Genomic DNA, 21,254 nt, shown 5'->3' on the forward strand with positions numbered 1-21,254 from the left:
ATGTTTGTCTGAAACTGAAGTAGTTAATTTTGTATCAAAGAATTAGATATACGTACTTAGCAACCTTATACTTCATTTATTAGTGTTGTTTTACCTACGTTGTTAGTTGAGTACATTTAGTATTCTGATTCTGCAAAATTAAATGACGCTTATTTTAGTCAATCTTCTGCATCCCCCTCTCCTTAGTTTCCCACATTATGATACAAGGATGCTTCTGTGCATTCTCTGTCATAGTGATGGGGAACCTGTGGTTTTCCAGATGTTGTTGTACTATAACTCCCATCATCTTTGACCATTGTTGGTGCTCCCAACAACCTTTGGAGAGCCACATACTCCCCAAATATGCACTCTTTTGCAGAGAACCTCAAGGATTATTGGTTTCGCTTACATTCAAATGGTTAGAGTAGCTCAACCAATAGGATTGGACTTCCATATTGTAGAGATTCCATTTTGGCCACTGGAGTTCATTGGAGAGCCAATGAACTGGAGTTCATTGGAGAGACTGTCGTCGTCCCCGCCTTAACCTACCTCATAGGGTTGTTGTAAAAAATAATGTTATAAAACACTTGTATGCTAATGCTACTAAAGTGGTACCTCAGGTTAAGTACTTAATTCGTTCCGGAGGTCCGTACTTAACCTGAAACTGTTCTTAATCTGAAGCACCACTTTAGCTAATGGGGCCTCCTGCTGCCACTGCATAGCCAGAGCACGATTTCTGTTCTCATCCTGAAGCAAAGTTTTTAACCCGAGGTAATATTTCTGAGTTAGCGGAGTCTGTAACCTGAAGCGTATGTAACCTGAAGCATCTGTAACCTGAGGTACCACTGTACTTCCAGTGCCTAATACAGATTCTGTGTTTAAGCAGAGTTCTTAGCCCATATCCACTGTGATGGGACGATGAGCTGCTTGTGCGTAAAATGCAAGTCCCTCAGAGTTTGATCAGGTTTTCAAACCTCTGCCTGTGACGGAGCCCCTCCAGCATGGCTGCGTCAATCACTAGTAGAATCCGAAAGTGGCTGCTTTCGGAATCGTTTCCAACATAAAAGCTCTTTAACGGAAACACGTCGTCTGGCCTCTCGGCGTGACAGTTTCCGGCGAGGTGTGGGTGTCCCTATAGGAGGTCCTGAGACCTCCCCACTGTTTTCGCTGGAAGCGTCTCTGAGCCATCCCTCCGACTCACTTTCCCTTGGAGTTCTTGCTCGCCCTCTACTGGTTCCCTCTTCCGCTGCTACTCCTCTCTCAACCTCAGTGAGCCTTTGCGCCCCCGGCGCTTTAGATGGCAGTTCCCTGACATCCACCTCCCCTCCAGGGCCCCCTTCACCCCCTCCCGTCTCCTCCCCTACCGGCGGTGAGGAGGTAAAACCCCTGAAAGAACCTCCTTCGTCTTCCGACGTCGCGAACACTTCCCTCCACTTGTTGCTGTTCCTACTCTCTCGGTAATCTTCGTCATCGGAGTCCACTCCCTCTTCCAACTCCGACTCCGCGAACCCTTCCATTTCCTCTTCCTCATCGGTGGTGCCGAAATACTCCCTCCTAAACCTTGCTATCGGCTGAGGTTTCCTCGGGAACCTTTGGTGGAACGTTTCTGTTAAAACCTCGTCATTGACTTCCTCTGCATTCACCCAGGTGTTTTCTGACTCCGGTTCCCCTTCCCACGCCACCAAATACTCCACCTGATTTCCCTTCCACCTGGAATCGAGGATTTCCGCTACATGGTTGCGGCGTTCCCTCTCTTCCAAGGCTGGTCCCCTGACGTACTCCCCTTCACGTCCCCCCCTGTATGGTGACAGTAACGACCTGTGGAACACTGGGTGCAATTTCATGTGGTTGGGTAATCGGAGTTTGAAAGCTACCGGGTTGACCTGCTGAATGACCTCAAAGGGTCCCAATCTTCTGGGCCTCAATTTCTTACAACCCCCTTTGAACGGCAACCCTTGGGTTGACAACCACACTTGATCCCCCACCCTTATGGTTTCACCTTCCCTTCTGTTCTTGTCTGCCTGCTTCTTATATTGTGCCTTAGCCCTTTCTAAGTTGAGCTGGAGCTGATGATGGATCGCTTCCATCTCTTCTACAAAATGTTCAGCCGCTGGGACGCTCCATCTCTCCCCTCCTTCCCCTGGAAATGCCCTGGGGTGACACCCGTAATTAGCCAAAAAGGGACTCATCCCTGTGGACACATTCTCCGCATTATTGTAGGCAAATTCTGCCAACGCCAACTTTTCGACCCAATCGTTCTCTCTGTCATTGACATAACACCTCAGATATTGTTGAAGAATGCCATTTGCTCTTTCCGCCTGCCCGTTGGTTTCAGGGTGCCGGGCAGTTGAAAAATTGACTTCCACGTGCAGCAAGCTCATGAGCTTCCTCCAGAACCTGGAAGTAAATTGTTTGCCGCGATCTGAGATCACCCTCAAGGGAGCCCCGTGCAACCTAAAGATGTGTTCTACAAACAACTTCGCTGTTTCTTCCGCTGTGACTGCATGTGAGCATGCTACAAAGTGGCACATCTTAGTTAACAGGTCTACTACTACCATGATGGCTGTTTTCCCCTTGGACTTTGGCAGATCCGTCATAAAATCTATTGATATCGCTTCCCAAGGCCGTTCTGGTGTGGGTAATGGTTCTAATAACCCTGCCGGCGCCCTTCTTTCCCCTTTGGCTCGCTGACATTGGTCACACCCTCTTACATACTCCCTTACATCTTCCCTCACCTTAGGCCACCAAAATTCCCTGGTAACCAACCACATGGTCTTGTGTTGTCCAAAATGTCCCGCCGTGGGGCTATCATGCAACTGCTTGAGTACTCTCCCCCTCAATTCACCTTCGGGTATATACAGTGCCCCTTTGTAATACAATGCCCCATTTCTTTCCTCAAAACCTCCGGGGCTCTCGCCCTCCCCCCTGAGACCTCTGAGCTTATCCTGGGCATATTCATCATTTTCCGTTTCCTCTACCAGTTCTCGTTGCCCCACCAGCGCCGCCCCACACACCCAGCGGTCCTCAGGGATGACATGTCTCTCTTCGATCACCCCCTCCCCTTCCCAATACTCTGGTTTGCGTGAGAGCGCGTCCGCCCTGACGTTTTCTGGGCCTGGCACATAACAAATTTCAAAGTTGAATTTGGAGAATTCCTGTGCCCATCTCACTTGTCGTTGGTTGAGCACTCGAGCTGTTCTCCAATACTCTAAATTCTTGTGGTCGGTGCACACTTGCACCTTGTGTTGTGCCCCAATTAATAAATGTCTCCACCTCTGGAATGCTTCGTGAATGGCAAGTAGTTCCCTGTCATACACCGTGTAATTCCTCTCGGATTTATTCAGCTTCCGCGAGAAGAAGGCACACGGTCTCCACTCCGACGCACTCCTCCCCGGTTGAAGAAGGACCGCCCCTACCGCCCGGTCGGATGCATCGGTTTCCACTCTCATGGGTTTTCGTAAATCCACATGCAGAAGTTGTTCTTCCGAGGCGAAAGCCCTTTTCAGTTCTTCAAAGGCTCGCTCCGCCTCTACCGTCCAAACAAATTTCTTCTTGCTGCTGAGGCAGTCGGTGATGGGCGCCGTCAAGTGGGCAAAGTTCTTGATGAACTTCCGATAAAAGTTCCCAAACCCCAAGAATCTTTGCACGTCCTTCTTGGTCTTCGGTGTCTTCCATTCCAGTACCGCTTGGACCTTGCCTGGATCCATGGCCAATCCCTTGTCTGACAAGCGGTACCCCAGGAATTCCACCTCCTTGGTATGAAACTGGCACTTCTCCAGTTTCACCCACAGCTGGTTGGCTTGCAGCCTGCCCAACACTTCTCGAACGTCCCTCACATGCTGTTCCTCATCTTCCGAATACACCAACACGTCGTCTAAAAAGGCCACACAATTCTTGTAGAGCAAAGGTCCCAGAACGTGGTTTATAAAAGCTTGAAAACACGCGGAGCCCCCTTGTAGACCGAAGGGCATAACGAGGTATTCAAAGGCTCCCAAAGGGGTAAACATGGTGGTCTTCCATTCATCTCCCTTCCTTATGCGTATCAGATTGTACGCCCCCCGCAGGTCCAGCTTTGTAAAAATCTTTCCCTTCCTTACTCTGGTCAAAATGTCATCAATTCGGGGCATAGGGAAAGCCAGGGGCTCCGACTTCATTGAGGGCCCTAAAGTCACACACCAGTCTCGGTTTGTCTGTGTTCTTTTTGTCCACAAAAAACACTGGGCTGCCCCCCACCGCTCGGGACTCTCTGATGAAACCTCGCTTCAGGTTTTTGTCAATGAACTCCCTCAGCTCCTGCATCTCCCTGTCTGACATGGCGTACAGCTTGCCTACTGGGAGTTGGGCCCCAGGGAGTAGGTTGATTTGACAGTCAAAGGGTCTATGCGGTGGCAGTTTGTCTGCTTCCCTTTCGCTGAATACGTTGCTCAGATCTGCGTATTGCGGGGGCACCTTCCCTTTGTCCATTACTTCCATCCCGGCTAGGGTGACTCTGTCTCCTCCCGAAACCTTCCCCTCCTTGCAGTGTTCTAGGCAATGCGCTGACCCAAAGGAGACCACCCTCTGATGCCAGCCCACTAGCGGATCGTGTAGCGCCAGCCAGCTCATCCCCAAAATGATGGGCGCTCCTCCCAGGATGGCCACATTAAACGCTATCTGTTCGGTGTGCCTTGCCACCCTCATTATCATCGGGACAGTCTGTTGGCTAACTTCTCCCCCCAACAGCTCTCTGCCGTCAATCGTAGTCACCTGCAAGGGGTTACTTAAAGGGATGGTCTGTATCTGGTGCTCAGCTGCAAACTCCTTACTCATGAAATTACAGGAGCTGCCTGAATCCAAAAGCGCCTTGATCTTTAGTGGGTGTCCGTTTGGCAGTTCTAGTAACACCTCTATCACTAAAGCGGGTCTGGGAGGTTCCGGCATGGGCACTTTCACTGCTCTTTGGCCTGGCTGCTGTGCCCCGACGGTGGCAGCCAGGCGTTGGCTTTTACTTGCTCCTTGCCTTCCTCTTCCTTTCCCCCAACAGCTCCTGCCATCCCTTGCCATTCCTTTCTTTGTGGGCAGACTCTGGCAAAGTGCCCTGGCTGTTGGCAGAGATAACATCTCTTGGCGCTCCTTCCCTCCTTCTTCCGCCCTTCACTGGGATTTGAAACTGCGCGCGCCCGCGCTTTTCCAACTTCCATCGGCTCTGCCGGCGGGAAAGGTGGCTCTGGAATGTCTGGAATGCGGAACTCCCTCCAACGGTCTCCTTTCCCTTCCCGCTTTTCCAAAGCCCTCGCCTCCTGGCGCGCTCCTATGCACAGCGCAGATTTGGTTAACTGATCCATAGACTCCGCCCTGGGCCCCCGGGAAAGCTCACCTTTGACGGTTGAAGAAAGCCCCTCTTCGAAAAGCATTTGGATGGGCTCCGCCGATAGGTCCCACCCCAATTTATGAATCAGCATAGTAAACTCAGTCCAGTACTCACGGACAGATCTGCTTCCTTGCTGGCAAGCCATTAACTGCCTTCGCACCACCCCCTGCTCAATATCGCTGGAAAACATCAGGTCCATGGCACGAAAAAACTTCCTCGTGTCCTTTAGGATCTCATTATTCGCTGCCATCAGGGGTCTAACCCAATCCTTCGCCCCGGATTCGAGATGGCCAATCACAAAAGCCACTCGCGATTCCTCGTCGGGGAAGTCATCAAACTGCAAGTTTAGAGCGTATTGCATCTCTGTTCTAAAGGCATGATAGTTCCTGGGATCCCCCCCGAATTTCTGCACCAATCCTGGCACCTTTCTGGCGAGCGGGGTGGTTTTCTTCTTTCCCTTTTCTGCATCCTGAGCCCTCCTCTCCTCAAGCCTCGCCGTTTGCAGCGCCAACTGGATCTCCAACGCCCTGTACCTTTCTTCCAGGCTTGGACCCCCTCCAGCTGCTCCTGCTCCTCCGGTTCCGGCTGGGTTGCTCATGATGCTTCTCCCTGCACAAGCTGGCTTTCGGTGACTTTCGGATTGCTGTGATGGGACGATGAGCTGCTTGTGCGTAAAATGCAAGTCCCTCAGAGTTTGATCAGGTTTTCAAACCTCTGCCTGTGACGGAGCCCCTCCAGCATGGCTGCGTCAATCACTAGTAGAATCCGAAAGTGGCTGCTTTCGGAATCGTTTCCAACATAAAAGCTCTTTAACGGAAACACGTCGTCTGGCCTCTCGGCGTGACAGTTTCCGGCGAGGTGTGGGTGTCCCTATAGGAGGTCCTGAGACCTCCCCACTGTTTTCGCTGGAAGCGTCTCTGAGCCATCCCTCCGACTCACTTTCCCTTGGAGTTCTTGCTCGCCCTCTACTGGTTCCCTCTTCCGCTGCTACTCCTCTCTCAACCTCAGTGAGCCTTTGCGCCCCCGGCGCTTTAGATGGCAGTTCCCTGACATCCACATTATAGGCTCATGTTTAGAAGTACCGGTAGGTTCTAAAACTGCATTTTACATTAATGATGGAGTTTGTAAGCGTAATAATTCAGAACATTTGTATCTGGAGAGTTTATTGTCTTCCTTCACTAATGACAATTAGCATTGTTGTTTTTTATGCCCTTCACCAAATGTGGGGTTTTGCACTCCTTGCAGCTTTCACCAGGTTTTCTCCCCTATCCTTGCATAGCCTTTTGTTAAGCATTAACTCTTTATTGAAAATTTTCCGTGTTTCAATGTGTACATGCCCGCTGATTGCAAAATAACTTGTGGTGCTACAAAAGTACACCCAACACTAAACAGCAGAAGCCAAACAATCAGGGGAATGAATAAATAAATAAATACAAAGGGGGGGGGAAAGACATATGAACATAATAAACACATTGTCATTGTACTATTGTATAACCTTTTGAAATCCGGCTTAGGGAGTGTTGGAAACATTGCTAGATCAGAATGGTAATAAATTTGTCACTGATTCTGCAACGGTATAAATTTAGCGTGGATGATATAGGGCAGGCATAGGCAAACTCGGCCCTCCCGATGTTTTGGGACTACAACTCCCATCATCCCTGACCACTGGTCCTGTTAGCTAGGGATGATAGGAGTTGTAGTCCCAAAACATCTGGAGGACCGAGTTTGTCCATGCCTGATTTAGGATTGGAAACCAGAACTGGCGATACTTGTATTCATGTGACTATATTGGGGGATATTCCATGTTAATCATATATGGGGTGATAATTATATATGGAGTCATACTTGGAGGACACCCTCTGACTTAGTTGGATATTGCTCATTGTTCTTGGGGTTGGTCAGTTTCATTTATTCAGTGTGGTGTGCAAGAGCTTTCCGCAACTTCCATGAAGCAGGAGCTTACCTCCAATACCCATTACACTACAGATGGGGAAGCTGTGGCCTGCCGTTTGATTTTGGGTTACAACTAACATCACCTGACTATTGGCCATGCTGACTGGGGCTGACGGGAGGTAGAGTCCAACCACATCTGGAGAGTCAAAAGTGCCACACAGCAACAAGGATCTTTGAGCACTTGTAAGCATGTCAGTAGTTTTCCATTCTGTGCGTTTCTTAGGTAGCTCCTGGAAATTCTGGAACTGGCAACGGCCTTGGGTTTGAAATGTTTTGGGGAGCCAATAAGCCAGGGACTCAGAGATTGGATTGTTCAGACTTTCTGCTGAAAGGACTGAAGCAGGCGCTCTCTGAAAGTATAGGGCTTTAAAAACGTCGTTCTCTGCAGAGGAGGTGATTTAGTGCCGCACATGCAAATTAAAGGCAACCCAGCAAAGCCAGAGAGGGAGACCTTAAAAACTGTGCCTGCATTAAGGTGAAAAATGGTACTCTTAGCAACAGCTCGCTGTAATTTCCAATATTAATTGAAATGGACATATGGGAAGCAGCCCTGGAAAACTACTTCTGAGGCGGGTTGCGTTATCCACTGAATGCTTGGCTTTAAAATGTGAGAAATCTGAGTTAAATCTATGCTAATTATGGGCTCTGTGTTAAACTGCTTGCTTCCTTTGTAACCCATCATTTTGCCTGTGTGCCATATCGTCAGAATAAAGTTCAGTAGGATTATTTAAATATTTTAAATGGCAGATGTGCTGTGACTCGCCTATGGTTATGAAAATACTGATGAACCATATTCCAGAAAGCCTTTCCTCCCCCCGCTCCATCTCCCCATACTGTGATCTGTTGACATTATCCTCTGTTCCTTAGCTTCAGACAGTAAAGTCATGACATGTGCGGCTGTTTGGAGGATGCCGAAGGAATTGGAATCAGGCAGTCATGAATCCCCTGATGATTCATCAAGCAACGCTCAAACCCTGGAGCTACTCTGTCACCTTGACAACACGGCCCATGGCAATATGGCCGGGTAGGATTCTGCATATTTTATACTCTAAGGAGGGGGGGGGGCGTGTGGATAGACCTATTCTGTTCAATGCAGGTTTATAGTAAGTTTGGGGTTTGCACATTTTAAATATACATACTTCGGAAAAATCATACATACTGACTTCTTCTGGGGCTTTCTGTGAGGTGGGGAGATTTATTCCAAACAGCATCAGGCATTAAAAGCATTAGTCCTGCAAACTCAACATTGGTGCAACTATCTTTCTGCATTTTTGCTGTGTCTTTCCTTTCCTACATGTCTATATGTTCATCTGCACACCAACTAATGCTAGCTTTTCAGTCACATTCTCTATAACTTGGAAATTTTGTTTTGATCTTTGTTTGGGTTCTAACTTTCTCTCCTATGTTTGGTCTAGTTGAGATTTTATTTTATTGTGCACATTTATCGCAAAAAAAGTAGATGCTTTCCTATCAAGAACTGATTGCAGAGTATTATCAAAGAAAGCTTTTCACATTCCCTTCTAATTAGTTAATGATGACTGATGTGTGTTTACAGCGTTATTGATGACCCCCCCTTTATATGTTTGTGTACTGGTAAGATAGGACTGTTAAGACACCGTAACCAAATTTTGCATGCCAGTTCCTGAAATCAAGGATCAGGTTTTCATCTATGTTTGGATACAGCTAGGTCCTATTTTGAATGAAGATGGTGGATGGAACATTTCAAAACTGCACTGGTCTTGGGGGTTTCTTAAAACTCCCAAACAACACCAGGCTGCTAGTATTAAAAATGTTGCTTTAAGTACAGTCATACCTTGGATCTCAAACACCTTGGCTCCCAAACAAATCGGCTCCTGTACAATCAAAACCCAGAAGTGAGTGTTCTGGTTTTCAAACGGAAGCCCAACGTCCAGCATGGCTTCCGATTGGCTGCAGGAGTTTCCTGCTTTGGTTTCCAAACGTTTTGGAAGTCAAACTGACTTCTGGAATGGATTCTGTTCGACTTCTGAGGTACAACTGCATACATATATAAGGTATTGCTCTTCAGAGTGTTTCCAGTAGTACATAGTGCTGGGTTTTTTTCTTGAGAGTGCACCACAAAACTTGTTATCCAGTTGTCCGCTCCTTGCACTGGTATATCATGGGCTATATCCTAGACTCTGACTATCCAGTCTTCTAATGTGATAGTGCCCATTTCCCCCAAATATGTATGTGCTTGTGGGAAGGGGGAGCTATTTGTTTTTTTTTTGTTTTATTATGTATTTTGTGTTCTCATTTTGTATTTTTATGTTGCGAACCACCCTGTGGTCTTTGGATGAAGCACAGTATATCAATTTAATAAATAAAAGAAGATAATAGTGGCTGTTAACAAGTGTATTACCAGAGAAGACCAAGTCTGTAACATTTCCAAACGATATATTTTCTTTGTTTACATCAGCTTTGTTACTATATATATATATATGCAGGTTTTGGTGTCCTCGGGTGTCTTCCCGTGTAAAAGTTGGGGTGTCTAGGCGACGTTTCGACGAGGTCTCACTCGTCATCTTCAGGCTGGTGCTTTCGGCTTCTTGTTACTGGAACAGAGCAGGATCTCAGTGTTTGAGTTCCTATAAATACTGTTGAGGGGGTGTGGTGTATAGCCTCCAATGTTCTGGGCAGAGAGGAAGTTCCCAGGCTAGTGTGCCTTTTCTTCTTTTGTTCCTTAATTACTTGAGGGATATCTTGAGTGATTTCTTGAGTGATATCCTGAGTACCACTTAGGTGGGTCATTAGGTGTGGATTAGTTGCTAAAGTCTTTTTGTCTTGACCTCTTGAACTTTGTGAAGAGTTTTTCTGAGAAGATGGCTGTACTGCACTTAGTTGTGCTCTGGCTTGGCTTCGTGTATAGGGGCGAGCTGTGGTTTTGTGGCCTGTGTCAGCCAGATCTGTGTAGGGATTGCAGGGGGGTGCAGCATCCGGAGGTGCCACCATGGTTTGGCTACTGTAGAGAAACACCCTCACAACATGAACAAGCGTGACGACACATCCCGCTTGCCAGACATCTGGAAATTAGCCCTCCCCACAAAAACTGACACCAGATCCAGAGGCACACAGAACGCCATCACCAATCAACCACACCAGACCCAAACCCAGACCCTCTCCACAGATAAATTACAGACACCATCCAGTAGCCAAACCATGGAGGCACCTCCGGATGCTGCACCCCCCTGCAATCCCTACACAGATCTGGCTGACACAAGCCACAAAACCACAGCTCGCCCCTATACACGAAGCCAAGCCAGAGCACAACTAAGTGCAGTACAGCCATCTTCTCAGAAAAACTCTTCACAAAGTTCAAGAGGTCAAGACACAAAGACTTTAGCAACTAATCCACACCTAATGACCCACCTAAGTGGTACTCAGGATATCACTCAAGAAATCACTCAGGATATCCCTCAAGTAATTAAGGAACAAAAGAAGAAAAGGCACACTAGCCTGGGAACTTCCTCTCTGCCCAGAACATTGGAGGCTATACACCACACCCCCTCAACAGTATTTATAGGAACTCAAACACTGAGATCCTGCTCTGTTCCAGTAACAAGAAGCCGAAAGCACCAGCCTGAAGATGACGAGTGAGACCTCGTCGAAACGTCGCCTAGACACCCCAACTTTTACACGGGAAGACACCCGAGGACACCAAAACCTGCATTCCTGTACCCGTGAAAATCTACGAAAGCATATATATATATATATACACACACACACATACATATACACACACACGCGCGCGCGCACACACACACACACGCACAGAGTGGTACCTCTAGTTACAAACTTAGTTAGTTCCAGAGATCTGTTCTTAACCTGAAACTGTTCTTAACTAGAGGCATGCTTTCGCTAATGGGGCCTCTTGCTGCTGCGCTGCGATGCCAGCACACGATTTCCATTCTCATCCTGGGGCAAAGTTCTCAGCTCGAGGTACCTCTTCCAGGTTAGCGGAGTTTGTAACCTGAAGCGCTTGTAACCTGAGGCGTTGCTGTTATGAATGAAAATAAATTTCAATAAAAAAGATGCAGCAACAATGGTCTTGTGGTACCATAAACACTGACAAACTTACTGTGACATAAGCTTTGCCAGATGCCCATTTTGGGCAAAATCGCCCAAAATCTCATTAGGTATTGTGCACTATGCAAGCTCTTGTATGATTTCAGGCGAAATCTTGCTCCAAATCAGCACTGCTAGCGGCGTATCTCTGCCACTGGTGGAGGCAGTGGGGCACTTTGGGGCATGATGTTTGTAGGGTTTCTGCTCTACCATACCTAACAGTAGGCTCCGCTTGGCTGTAACATTTCTGCAGCAAGAGTAGGTAATTGACACATCTTCAACCATTAGTTAAAGTAAAAAGTTTTCACAGCTTGATGCAGGCTTTAAAAGTTTTTGAAACATGGTTAGGAGCAAGGAGCTTGCTGAAGATTAAAACAAAAAACATGAACCTTTCATGTTAAGAGGTTAAAAATCAGCCTGTTTGGGGCACTATGCTTCTTTTTAAACAAAATTGTCACTTGGCTGCCAGCAGTTCATAGTGTGCATTGCAGACTTTGGTCTTCACGATTACAGCACCATAATTTACAAGAACAGGAGACTGGTATAAGGGAATTATTTTATTTAAGGGGGGGGGAGAACGGTAACCTTCATTTTAACCATAAATCCTGAAGGATTGCTACAATCGCATCTATAAAAGAGTGAGCTATGAGATCCAATAAAATGAATTAGTAATGAAATAAAATGCCCATCTCGCAAGAACCGATTGAATACTGTTAGGTGTTCTCAAGATGTGTTCATTGAGTTATACTTCTTTCTAATTAGCACCCTTTCTATCAGGTTACTAACACCTTCTTTCAGCTCATTGAAAACCAGAAATGCCAATGATAATGTTCACTTTCTGAAAACTTAAAGAAGTGTAAGTGAAAGGCAGTAGAATTAGCACCCATAGAAATGGCTTTTGAAAAAGGATTCCAATATCGGTAAATCCTTAGAGCAAATCTTTTTTACCATTCTTACCATAAAAAGGTAAAGGTACCCCTGCCCGTACGGGCCAGTCGTGTCCGACCCTAGGGTTGCGTTCTCATCTCGCTCTAGAGGCCGTGAGCCGTCGCCGTCCGAAGACACTTCCGGGTCACGTGGCCAGCGTGACGAGGCTGCTCTGGCAAGCCAGCACCAGCGCAGCACATGGAAACGCCGTTTACCTTCCCGCTAGAAAGTGGTCCCTATTTATCTACTTGCACTTAAGAGTGCTTTCGAACTGCTAGGTGGGCAGGAGCTGGGACCGAACGACGGGAGCTCACCCCGCCGCGGGGATTCAAACCGCCAACCATACGATCGGCAAGTCCTAGGCATACTTGGACCCTAACACTGCAATCGTATGCATGTTTGCTCAGAACTAAGTCCTATTGAGTTTAGTAGGACTTACTTCCAGTTAATTGTGCATAGAATTGCAGCCTAAATTCCAGACAATTTGAAAATATATTCCTAGATGTTTAGCTCACCTTCCATTGGTGATATCAAACAAACCCTGTCATGGGTTGGAAACAAAAATACTTGTTTTCATATGCATAATATCGCTGAGCAAGGGATCACACTTCTTCAATAGGTGTTAAGCAATTGTAAATGGAAACATATGTGAAAGATATTTTCTAAGTGCTCAGGAAGAAGGTTGACGCTTAAAGTGGGTAGTTGCTGACCTAAATAGTTCATTAAATAGTTCCCTCCCTTGTTTTCTTGAAGCTCTCTTCCTCATTTGGGTGCTACTGCTTTGCTTGTCTCTCTCAACTTTTTTTTGTCTTTTTTTAAACAGTATAGGGTTGTGAATATATAAATCAGCAGTCTTTTAAAAAAATAGGCCAGGAATCAGATGTCTAACACAAATCCCTTGGGTGTTTTTTGTTACTTTGCATTGCCAATGAATATAACAGTTTCTTTTCTTGAGATGAAACTAAGGCAGCAAGCTCTTAATTATTCAGAGACTCTTTCCCCTTCAAATCATAAAATTGTAGCATTGGAAATGGATCCTGAGGGTCATCTAGTTCAACCCCCTGCAATGCAGAAATCTCAACTGAAGCATCCATGACAGATGACCATCCAACCTCTGCTTAAAAACCTCTGGAAGGAGAGTCCACCACCTCCGAAGGGAGACCGTTCCACTTTTGAACAGCTCTTACTATCAGAAAGTTCTTCCAGATGTTTAGTCGTAATCTCCTTTCTTGTAACTTGAATCCATTGATTCGGGTCCTAGCCTCCAGAGCAGGAGAAAACAAGCTTGCTCCATTTTCCACATGACAACCCTTTAGATCAGCCTTTCTCAACCTGTGGGTCCCCAGATGTTGTTGGACTACAACTCCCATCACCCCTAGCTAGCAAGACCATAGCACAGGGATGATGGGAGTTGTAGTCCAACAACATCTGGGGACCCACAGGTTGAGAACCGCTGCTTTAGATATTTCAAGATGGCTATCATATATTTTCCAGGTTAAACATACCCAATTCCCTCAACTGTTCCTCATAAGGCTTAGTTTCCATACCCTTTATCATCTTGGTTGCCTTCATCTGCACACCTTCCAGCTTGTCAATATCCTTCTTCAATTGTGGTGGCCAGAATTGGACAAAGTACTCTAGGTGTGGTCTGACCAAGGCAAAATAGAGTGGTATCGGGACACTATACTTTGGTTGATGCAGCCTAGAATAGCATTAACCTTCTCTCCGCCCTGCCCCCCCCCCCCACTGCACCACACTGTTGATTCATGTTAAGCTTGTGGTCTACTAAGACCCCTAGATAGATCCTTTTCACACGTACTATTAGCAAGCCCCCTAGATAGATCCTTTTCACACTAAGACCCCTAGATAGATCCTTTTCACACGTACTATTAGCAAGCCCGGTGTCCCACGTCTTATATTTGTGTATCTGGTTCTTCATTTTGTTAGTTTGGGCCCAGTTCTGCAATCTGTTATGGTCATATTGTATCCCAATTTCTGCCTTCTGTGGCATTTGCTACCCCTCCCAGTTTGGTGTCATCTACAAATTTGATGAGCATCCGCTTAATACCTTTAGGCCCAAGACAAAATGTGGCACCCCACTTTTTCACTTTTTTCTAGAATGATGAGGAACCATTAGTGAGTGCATGTCTGATTACCCTTAGCATTCCCTTGCCTGTGTATGATGATGATGATAATAATAAATAAATAAATAAATAAATAAATAAATAAATAAATTTATACCCCGCCCTCCCCAGCCAAGGCCGGGCTCAGGGTGGCTAACAAGCAATAATAAAAACAAGTTGAATGAATACAACTTAAAAACAAGATTAAAATATAACATTGAAACATTAAAATGCAGCCTCATCACAGGAGGAGAAAGGAAAAAAGAAAGAGGGGGAGGGAATCAAATTGACTCCAATGAAACCCAAGAGAACATGATCACTTCCTCCCAAGGTTCCCAGTACTTTCACTTCGTTGATCTATTCCTCTCTGTTATTGAGGAACAAGTCCAAGAGAAAAAAAAACCCTTGTTGCTCCTTCCACCTTCTGTTTCCAATATCTCCCAATTGTTGATAGTGATTGACTATGAAGACAAATCACATGTAGTTAAGGGCTTTGCTCAGGTAACTGAATACAAATATGAGTTAAAAGAATCTCCAACATAATGGGGTAAGGCTTACTTTATCTTCTCCGCATGGCATAGTAAAGCCATCATAGGATGAAAATGATGTAATAGTCTGTTTCGGGTTCCACTACCTGGTGATGCATTCATGTTATTTTAGGAGGGGTGGGCCTCCCATTGCTGTTGGACCCCAACTCCCATCATCTTCAGTCAGCATAAACATTGGTGAGGGGAAGTCTAATCCAGCCACATCTGGAGGGTGACAGGTGCCACACATTGCTAACGTGGTGCATAGCTTTTTACTTTATTCCAATGGCCACCTGTAAGTTGCTTTAAGAGTGCTTGCTATAAAGTGGGACAAATCGCTTTTTAAGTAAGATATTTGATCTATTAAATGGTTTATGATTATGATTACACCAACAGGGTGCACAGCACAGCATCAAACAACTGCAAAAAGACAGGGCCACTCGATAACGTCTTCTGCAGATTATAGTTAAGTGGAAGGTTATAAATGCACCCCCAGGGAGTTGCATGTATGTGCCTGCTTTGGATTGCTTAACGTGACGTTGTTGAATTTTTGTGCTTGCAGTGTTGCATGGGAGCCGATGGGAGATGGCAAAAGATTAATTTCTCTGGCTGATAATCACTTGCTTCTGTGGGATTTGCAAGAAAGCTCAAGCAAGGCGGTGGTAAGGAGTGTCACAAATTACAACGAGGCCTCATTTTGTTTGTGGTGGCATTGCTTTTCTGTACGTTTGTTTGATTGATAAGCAAGTTGCTAACATATTTAAACTGTATTCCAAGCAGCAGTGTGTGTGTGTGTGTGTGTGTGTGTGTGTGTGTGTGTGTGTGTGTGTTGCTTCAAAGGAAAGTAAGTGGGGAAAATCTTTCGACAGCCATGAAACAATCTTCAGAAACCGCACATTATTCACACCCGCAGAAGAACAGTCATGATTCTTCCTTTGTGAAGCCTTTGTTCATCCTTTTTGGCCCATGTCTCCCCTCCCCCCCCCCCATGTTGGTCAACCAGCCGGTTCTTTTTTGGCTGTTGCCATCCGTGTTCCCTCGAATTGACCAATATTCTACTCACTGTCTCCCTCTCCAACAGTTGACCAACTCTTTCTAGAGCAAAGTCTGTTTGCATGCTGTGATCAACATTCTTGTCTGATTGAAGTGTCAGGTTTTTACAGACATGCTTAGCATTTCCTCCTTCTCCTCTTGCTCCCCCTGGGCTGCTCTGCCTCGCCTTGCTTTAAGGTTCTTTGAATGTTAATTAGGCTTTTCACTGTCCTAGGCAGTCTCTTTCGTTCATAATCTCAAAGTTACCATATTTCTCCTTAATTCCAATCTGTATCAAATATAAGCATTTCCTTTGGGAAGTTCTCCAGTCTGTCACAAGTCATACCACTTAATAGAAAGGGAATTTTTCTACTGAGCGCGAGTTCTTGGGCTCTCTCATTTACTTCACTGGAATTTAGCTACAGAAATTCATCACTGTCGCATGCCTTTCATTAGATGAGCTATTCCTCCAAATAAACATTGTCTACATTAACTCTTTCCTTGACTATGTTTGCACGTGTCTAGGCAGTTGCTTCTCTGTCAGTTGAGCTGTGGGCATTATACCATTTTTTTAAATAATAAAAAAAGCATTGCTCCAAAGTAACCCAGGTTCTGTGCTGTGGACAGCGGACCTGTGACATTAAATAATTATGCAAATTAAGATGATTTGCATGCATCTGGTTGTTCTGCATACTTCCTGCTCAACTAATCATTAAGATGGGTGAAGATCTCTGTAGGGATACCTTCTAGTCATTGGACATTGTACCCAAACCACTACCACCCTGCTCCAGTTTATGAGTCACCTCAGGCATTTCCGGCATGTTCTTTTCCAAAATTAGCTTCACAAACAAAGAGTAGAAACTTTTCTCTTACTATTGCTCCCTACAGGTGTTCTGAAACTACATATAAAGGGGGAGGGGACAAATGGATTTTTAAGTAAGATATTTGATCTATTAAATGGTTTATGATTATGATTACACCAATAGGGTGCACAGTGCAGCACCAAACAACTGGGATTTAAAGAGGAAGGAACTCCAATGGGATGAGGAAGGAGGCCATTTGATGCGATGCCAGGGGCTGCATAAAATGAGGTTGGAGGCAACAGGCCTTAACAGTATTGTTAAGGAACACAGGTGTTTCAAGTACCTGTTTGTGTTCTAGGAAATGGAGCACAGTAACCAGCTCGGTACATTTTCCTTCATTTGTGCTTAGGGACTATTCCATATTCGTGGACCTGTTCAGAAGAGGTGGTGGTCCCTGAGACACAGTAGGAAAGGGGGGATTGGGAGCAGAGCCTAGAATTGTGTCTCTGCTTACACTGGAAAGAGAAGATCAAGTGGATTGCAAAGCACTGTTTATTTGAATGTGGGATTTCCCTGAGCTATAAGATGGGTTTTTAAAAATAGTGTACGTGTTGCTGTAACCTTCTGTGTATGTAGGCTTATCCTAGCAATATCTGAAAGGACCCAGCATTGAGAGAGGTAGCACAGGTGATCTTCTGACCAAACTCATCCATTTATCTGTAAGGGTTCCTCTCTCCTCTTCTTTTTAAAAGGTGATAATGAATTACTTTGTAAAGTGTTATGAAATAAATAAATAAATAAATATTATTTTTTAATCTTATCCATCAATAATTGACAAATGTTGTCGTCTGTGCTAGGTAGAACCAAGGGTAATTCGCCAACAAGTCAGCGAGGCATGTTACGAAATGAATATTATCGTCCGACACATGAATAATTCCCTGTTTTAAGTTTCAAGCTGTTCTGCTTGTTGCCTCTGAAGTGAGTTCCTCTGTACAGCTAGAGAGGCATTTCACACGAGAGTCACTCACTTGAGTTGTTTCTAACGCACAGCTGTCAAATTCCGTCGCCTTGGAAGGAAAGGGACAGCTGAAGTTTACCTCCGGACGATGGAGTCCCCACCATAATTGCACTCAGGTTGCGACAGCAAACGACACTGCCATTCGAGGATGGGATATACGCACTATGACGTAAGGAGTGTGGTTTCTTCTTTCTGTCTATATCTATCTGTATAAAAGCTGTGTCTTTCTGGAAAGTTACTTTTCGAGCGGTGATTTAAAAATAAATAAATAGCAGGCTTCAAAAGTAGTCATTTCACTAGTTTACATGCCTGGTTTAGACGTCTGCCACGGATTCAATAAGCTATAGCAGCAGCCTAAAGGATCCCTTTTCTTCACATCCAGTATGTATGGTATGTGAAAATCCTGCTGTTTTAAGCTACTGATAAAAAAACTCCATTCATTTAAAATAGAGCTAGGTGTGGATGTTTTTAGAGCAGAGGTGGGGAAACGTTGGCTTTCCAGATGTTGTTGCTCTCCAGCTCCCATCAGTCTTTGCCAGCATGGCCAATGGTCATGAATGATCGTGATGGAGGGCAACAGCTTCCCCATTCCTATTTTAGAATGTGCCAGTGCCATTGAACTCAGCAGTCCAGTCCAGAGCAGAGTGACTTAAGTTTCCATTCTGGACTGTTACTTTAAAGCTGGCTGACTCTGGTATACTAATGACACCTTCTTTTCAAATTTTAGAGGTTTTTTTAGGGGGCGGGCTGGAGGGGGAGATTAGCTAGGTCTGGGGTTTGCTCTGCTTTGTTTGAGGAGGGATGAATTTTAGGTTTCCATTTGATTTTGACAGTATCTTTAGAGATAATGCAGCAGAGGTTTCCAGTCTATTGACAGTCAGTTGCCTGGCACAACGGTGTTTAGTATTGGGGCCGCAACGTATCAAAATTTTTGAATGCCAACAAACCTAAAGCTTCAATATAAGAAATATAGGACTCCTTTCCTGCTCTAGTTGTAATTTTGATAAGCAAAGGAGTGATGTTGTGCACATCTGTTGCCATGACAACAGAAGTCTGTGCAAGCTTTTTTAAGATACAGCTTATCCCCTTAGCACACAGTAATTTATCACTAGCCTCGGAAGACGGATGTCTTGTAATAACTTCTGCTGCCTTAAAGGGGGAGATGACTTTAAATTTGGTTTTATGTCTCCCGTGTGCTCATGGGTGCAGCACTATATTTCCATTGTTTCCAATTACATTCCTTTATACCCCAAAACTGATTAATTTGATTAGGCAGAGTTAAAAATATGTATTTAAATGCTTATAGTAATTCTCTCACTTTCCTCTTCCGTTTTCTGCAAGAATATGGGTTAAAACCTGACTTTGGGCTTCTACACTAGATCAGTATAAATTGCAGTTGGACTCATGGCATGGCACCAGAAAAGTTCACAAATGTGTGTGCTCAAAGCTGATCATAGTGAGCTGAAGAGAAGCATTGTCTCTCTTAGCTTAATTTTACCTAAAAGGCTTTGCTGGACTAGAAAAGAAGTTGAAAGCTGGGGACATAAGGCTGTGTTTGGAGCACCTAAACCAAAGTTGAAGCTAGATGGGGTGTGTACATTTTTGGCAGCGGGGGACACATTACTAGCAGCTGAGCAGAAGGTGCTGCTCCACTGCTGCGCCTACTCTTGCTTTTACTCCACCTACCACTGTCATGGAACCTCAGAAGGTTGTCCATGTGGGAATGTGACCTTTGGGTTCAAAGCGATTTCCTGACCCTCCAGAAAATCATGGTTCCCACCTCCCTCTTGTCTCGTCTGCTACACCAAGGCCCTTTTAGCTACTGGACTCCTGGAGCTACAAAGTGGTGAGAGATTATAGCAGGGCTCCTCAGCCTTTTTTGATCTGGGAGCCCATTCGGAAATCTGAGATACTCTCATGGGCGCCACAAAATGCCTTAATCCCTTTCCCCATATTATACACCTGGTTGTATGCTGAGATTTCCAGTTGGGAACCGTATGGTTATGCCACAGCCTGCTGAGATTCATCTTGCAACCTATAGGGGGAGGGCCTTATCTGTTGTGGCACCCAGTTTGTGGAATCCTCTTCCCTCCAAAATGAAGCAAGCCCTGACTTGATCAAGTTTTTGACAGCTACGTAGAGACCATTTTATTCACCCAGGAATTTGCTGTTTATTCATGCTGAGCTTTTAGTAGAATCACTGTTTCTACGGTGATTTTTATGTTTCATTGCATTTTAATATGCATTGTTGTGAACTGACCTGGTATCACCCTATGAAGGGGAATATAAATGTATAAATATGCAAATACACAAATAGATGAATGAATTTCAGAGAAGAAAATGTGGTGGCACTGTTTTAAGCAGATGGTCCCATGACCAGACAATAGTAGGCAATGCGGCCTACAATATACTGTATTTTTTGCTCTATAAGACTCACTTTTTCCCTCTTAAAAAGTAAGAGGAAATGTGTGTGCGTCTTATGGAGCGAATGCAGGCTGCACAGCTATCACAGAAGCCAGAATATTTTTTTCCTTGTTTTCCTCCTCCAAAAACTAGGTGTGTCTTGTGTTCTGGTGCGTCTTATAGAGCGAAAAATACAGTACATTCTTCAGGCTTTGGCACTGGTATGAATCTCAGCGATGCTGCTGATGTGTTAGAGGACAAGATGGTGGCTTGATTCTAATGACAAGCCAGATGTTTCCCAGCACCAGCTGCCCGTGTGGCGTTGGAGGTGATGCTGGTGGGGTGTGTGTATGTGTGTGTGAAAGAGAGGGAGAAAATGAGAATGAGTGACTGAAGCACCCCTGTAACTATCTGTATGTGTGCTGTGATGCCCTAAATCTGGTCTACTTGCCCCAGAATAACCTGGCTATTCGCAGACATACCATTCTAACCCCAGAAGTAATTTCAAAGGAGCAGAGCTGATATGCCAGCACTTGGCACCAAAGCAAACGCAGCAAGTTGCTGTTGTCCTAAATTGAAGCAAATTAATTTGCAGTGCAAACATGCCCCTTGTTTTCTATTAGCACTGTGGCTGGGCTTCGCTATTTGCCTTTTCTTGATGTGCCTCTTTTTTCTATCCACCCCTTTCCTCCTGCAGTCAAATATATTGTATAGAAAATGCTCATGGACAGCTGGTGAGGGACCTAGATTTTAATCCCAACAAACAGTACTATCTGGCTAGCTGCGGAGATGACTGCAAGGTGAAATTCTGGGACACCAGAAACGTCAGTGAGCCAGTGAAGACACTGGAAGAGCATTCCCACTGGTAAAGTGAATTTATTTGGGTGAAGGATTTATCAAATTGAATCTGCTAATTGTTCTTTTCTGAAAACCATGCAAACAAGTTCAGCTGGTGCTGCAGATAATTTTTTTCTTTCTTTCCTTTAAGCAGAATACAGATATTTTTAATATTTTAAAAGATAGCAAATGTTGATTTGTTTTCTAGGAAGGTATTGT

The 21,254-nt window shown here is 45.1% G+C and overlaps 2 protein-coding genes across 3 annotated transcripts in view; one reads left to right on the top strand and one right to left on the bottom strand.

Moving 5' to 3' along the window:
* Positions 1 to 21,254, bottom strand: part of TRAPPC12 (trafficking protein particle complex subunit 12) — a gene marked incomplete at its 5' end in the record, with an annotated part of 224,703 nt that overhangs the window by 86,782 nt on the left and 116,667 nt on the right. The window lies entirely within an intron of this gene.
* EIPR1 (EARP complex and GARP complex interacting protein 1) overlaps positions 1 to 21,254 on the top strand; it is a 69,411-nt gene that overhangs the window by 33,950 nt on the left and 14,207 nt on the right. For both annotated transcript variants that reach the window (XM_081906458.1, XM_081906459.1), the window contains exons 4-7: positions 8,150 to 8,306; positions 15,505 to 15,604; positions 17,828 to 17,964; positions 20,896 to 21,063. In XM_081906458.1, coding sequence (XP_081762584.1) covers positions 8,150 to 8,306; positions 15,505 to 15,604; positions 17,828 to 17,964; positions 20,896 to 21,063 — 562 coding nt within the window. The remainder of the gene's footprint in view (positions 1 to 8,149; positions 8,307 to 15,504; positions 15,605 to 17,827; positions 17,965 to 20,895; positions 21,064 to 21,254) is intronic.

The sequence above is a fragment of the Podarcis melisellensis genome (genome assembly GCF_964234715.1).
Source record: "Podarcis melisellensis genome assembly, chromosome: 3".
Taxonomy (NCBI): Eukaryota; Metazoa; Chordata; class Lepidosauria; order Squamata; family Lacertidae; genus Podarcis; species Podarcis melisellensis.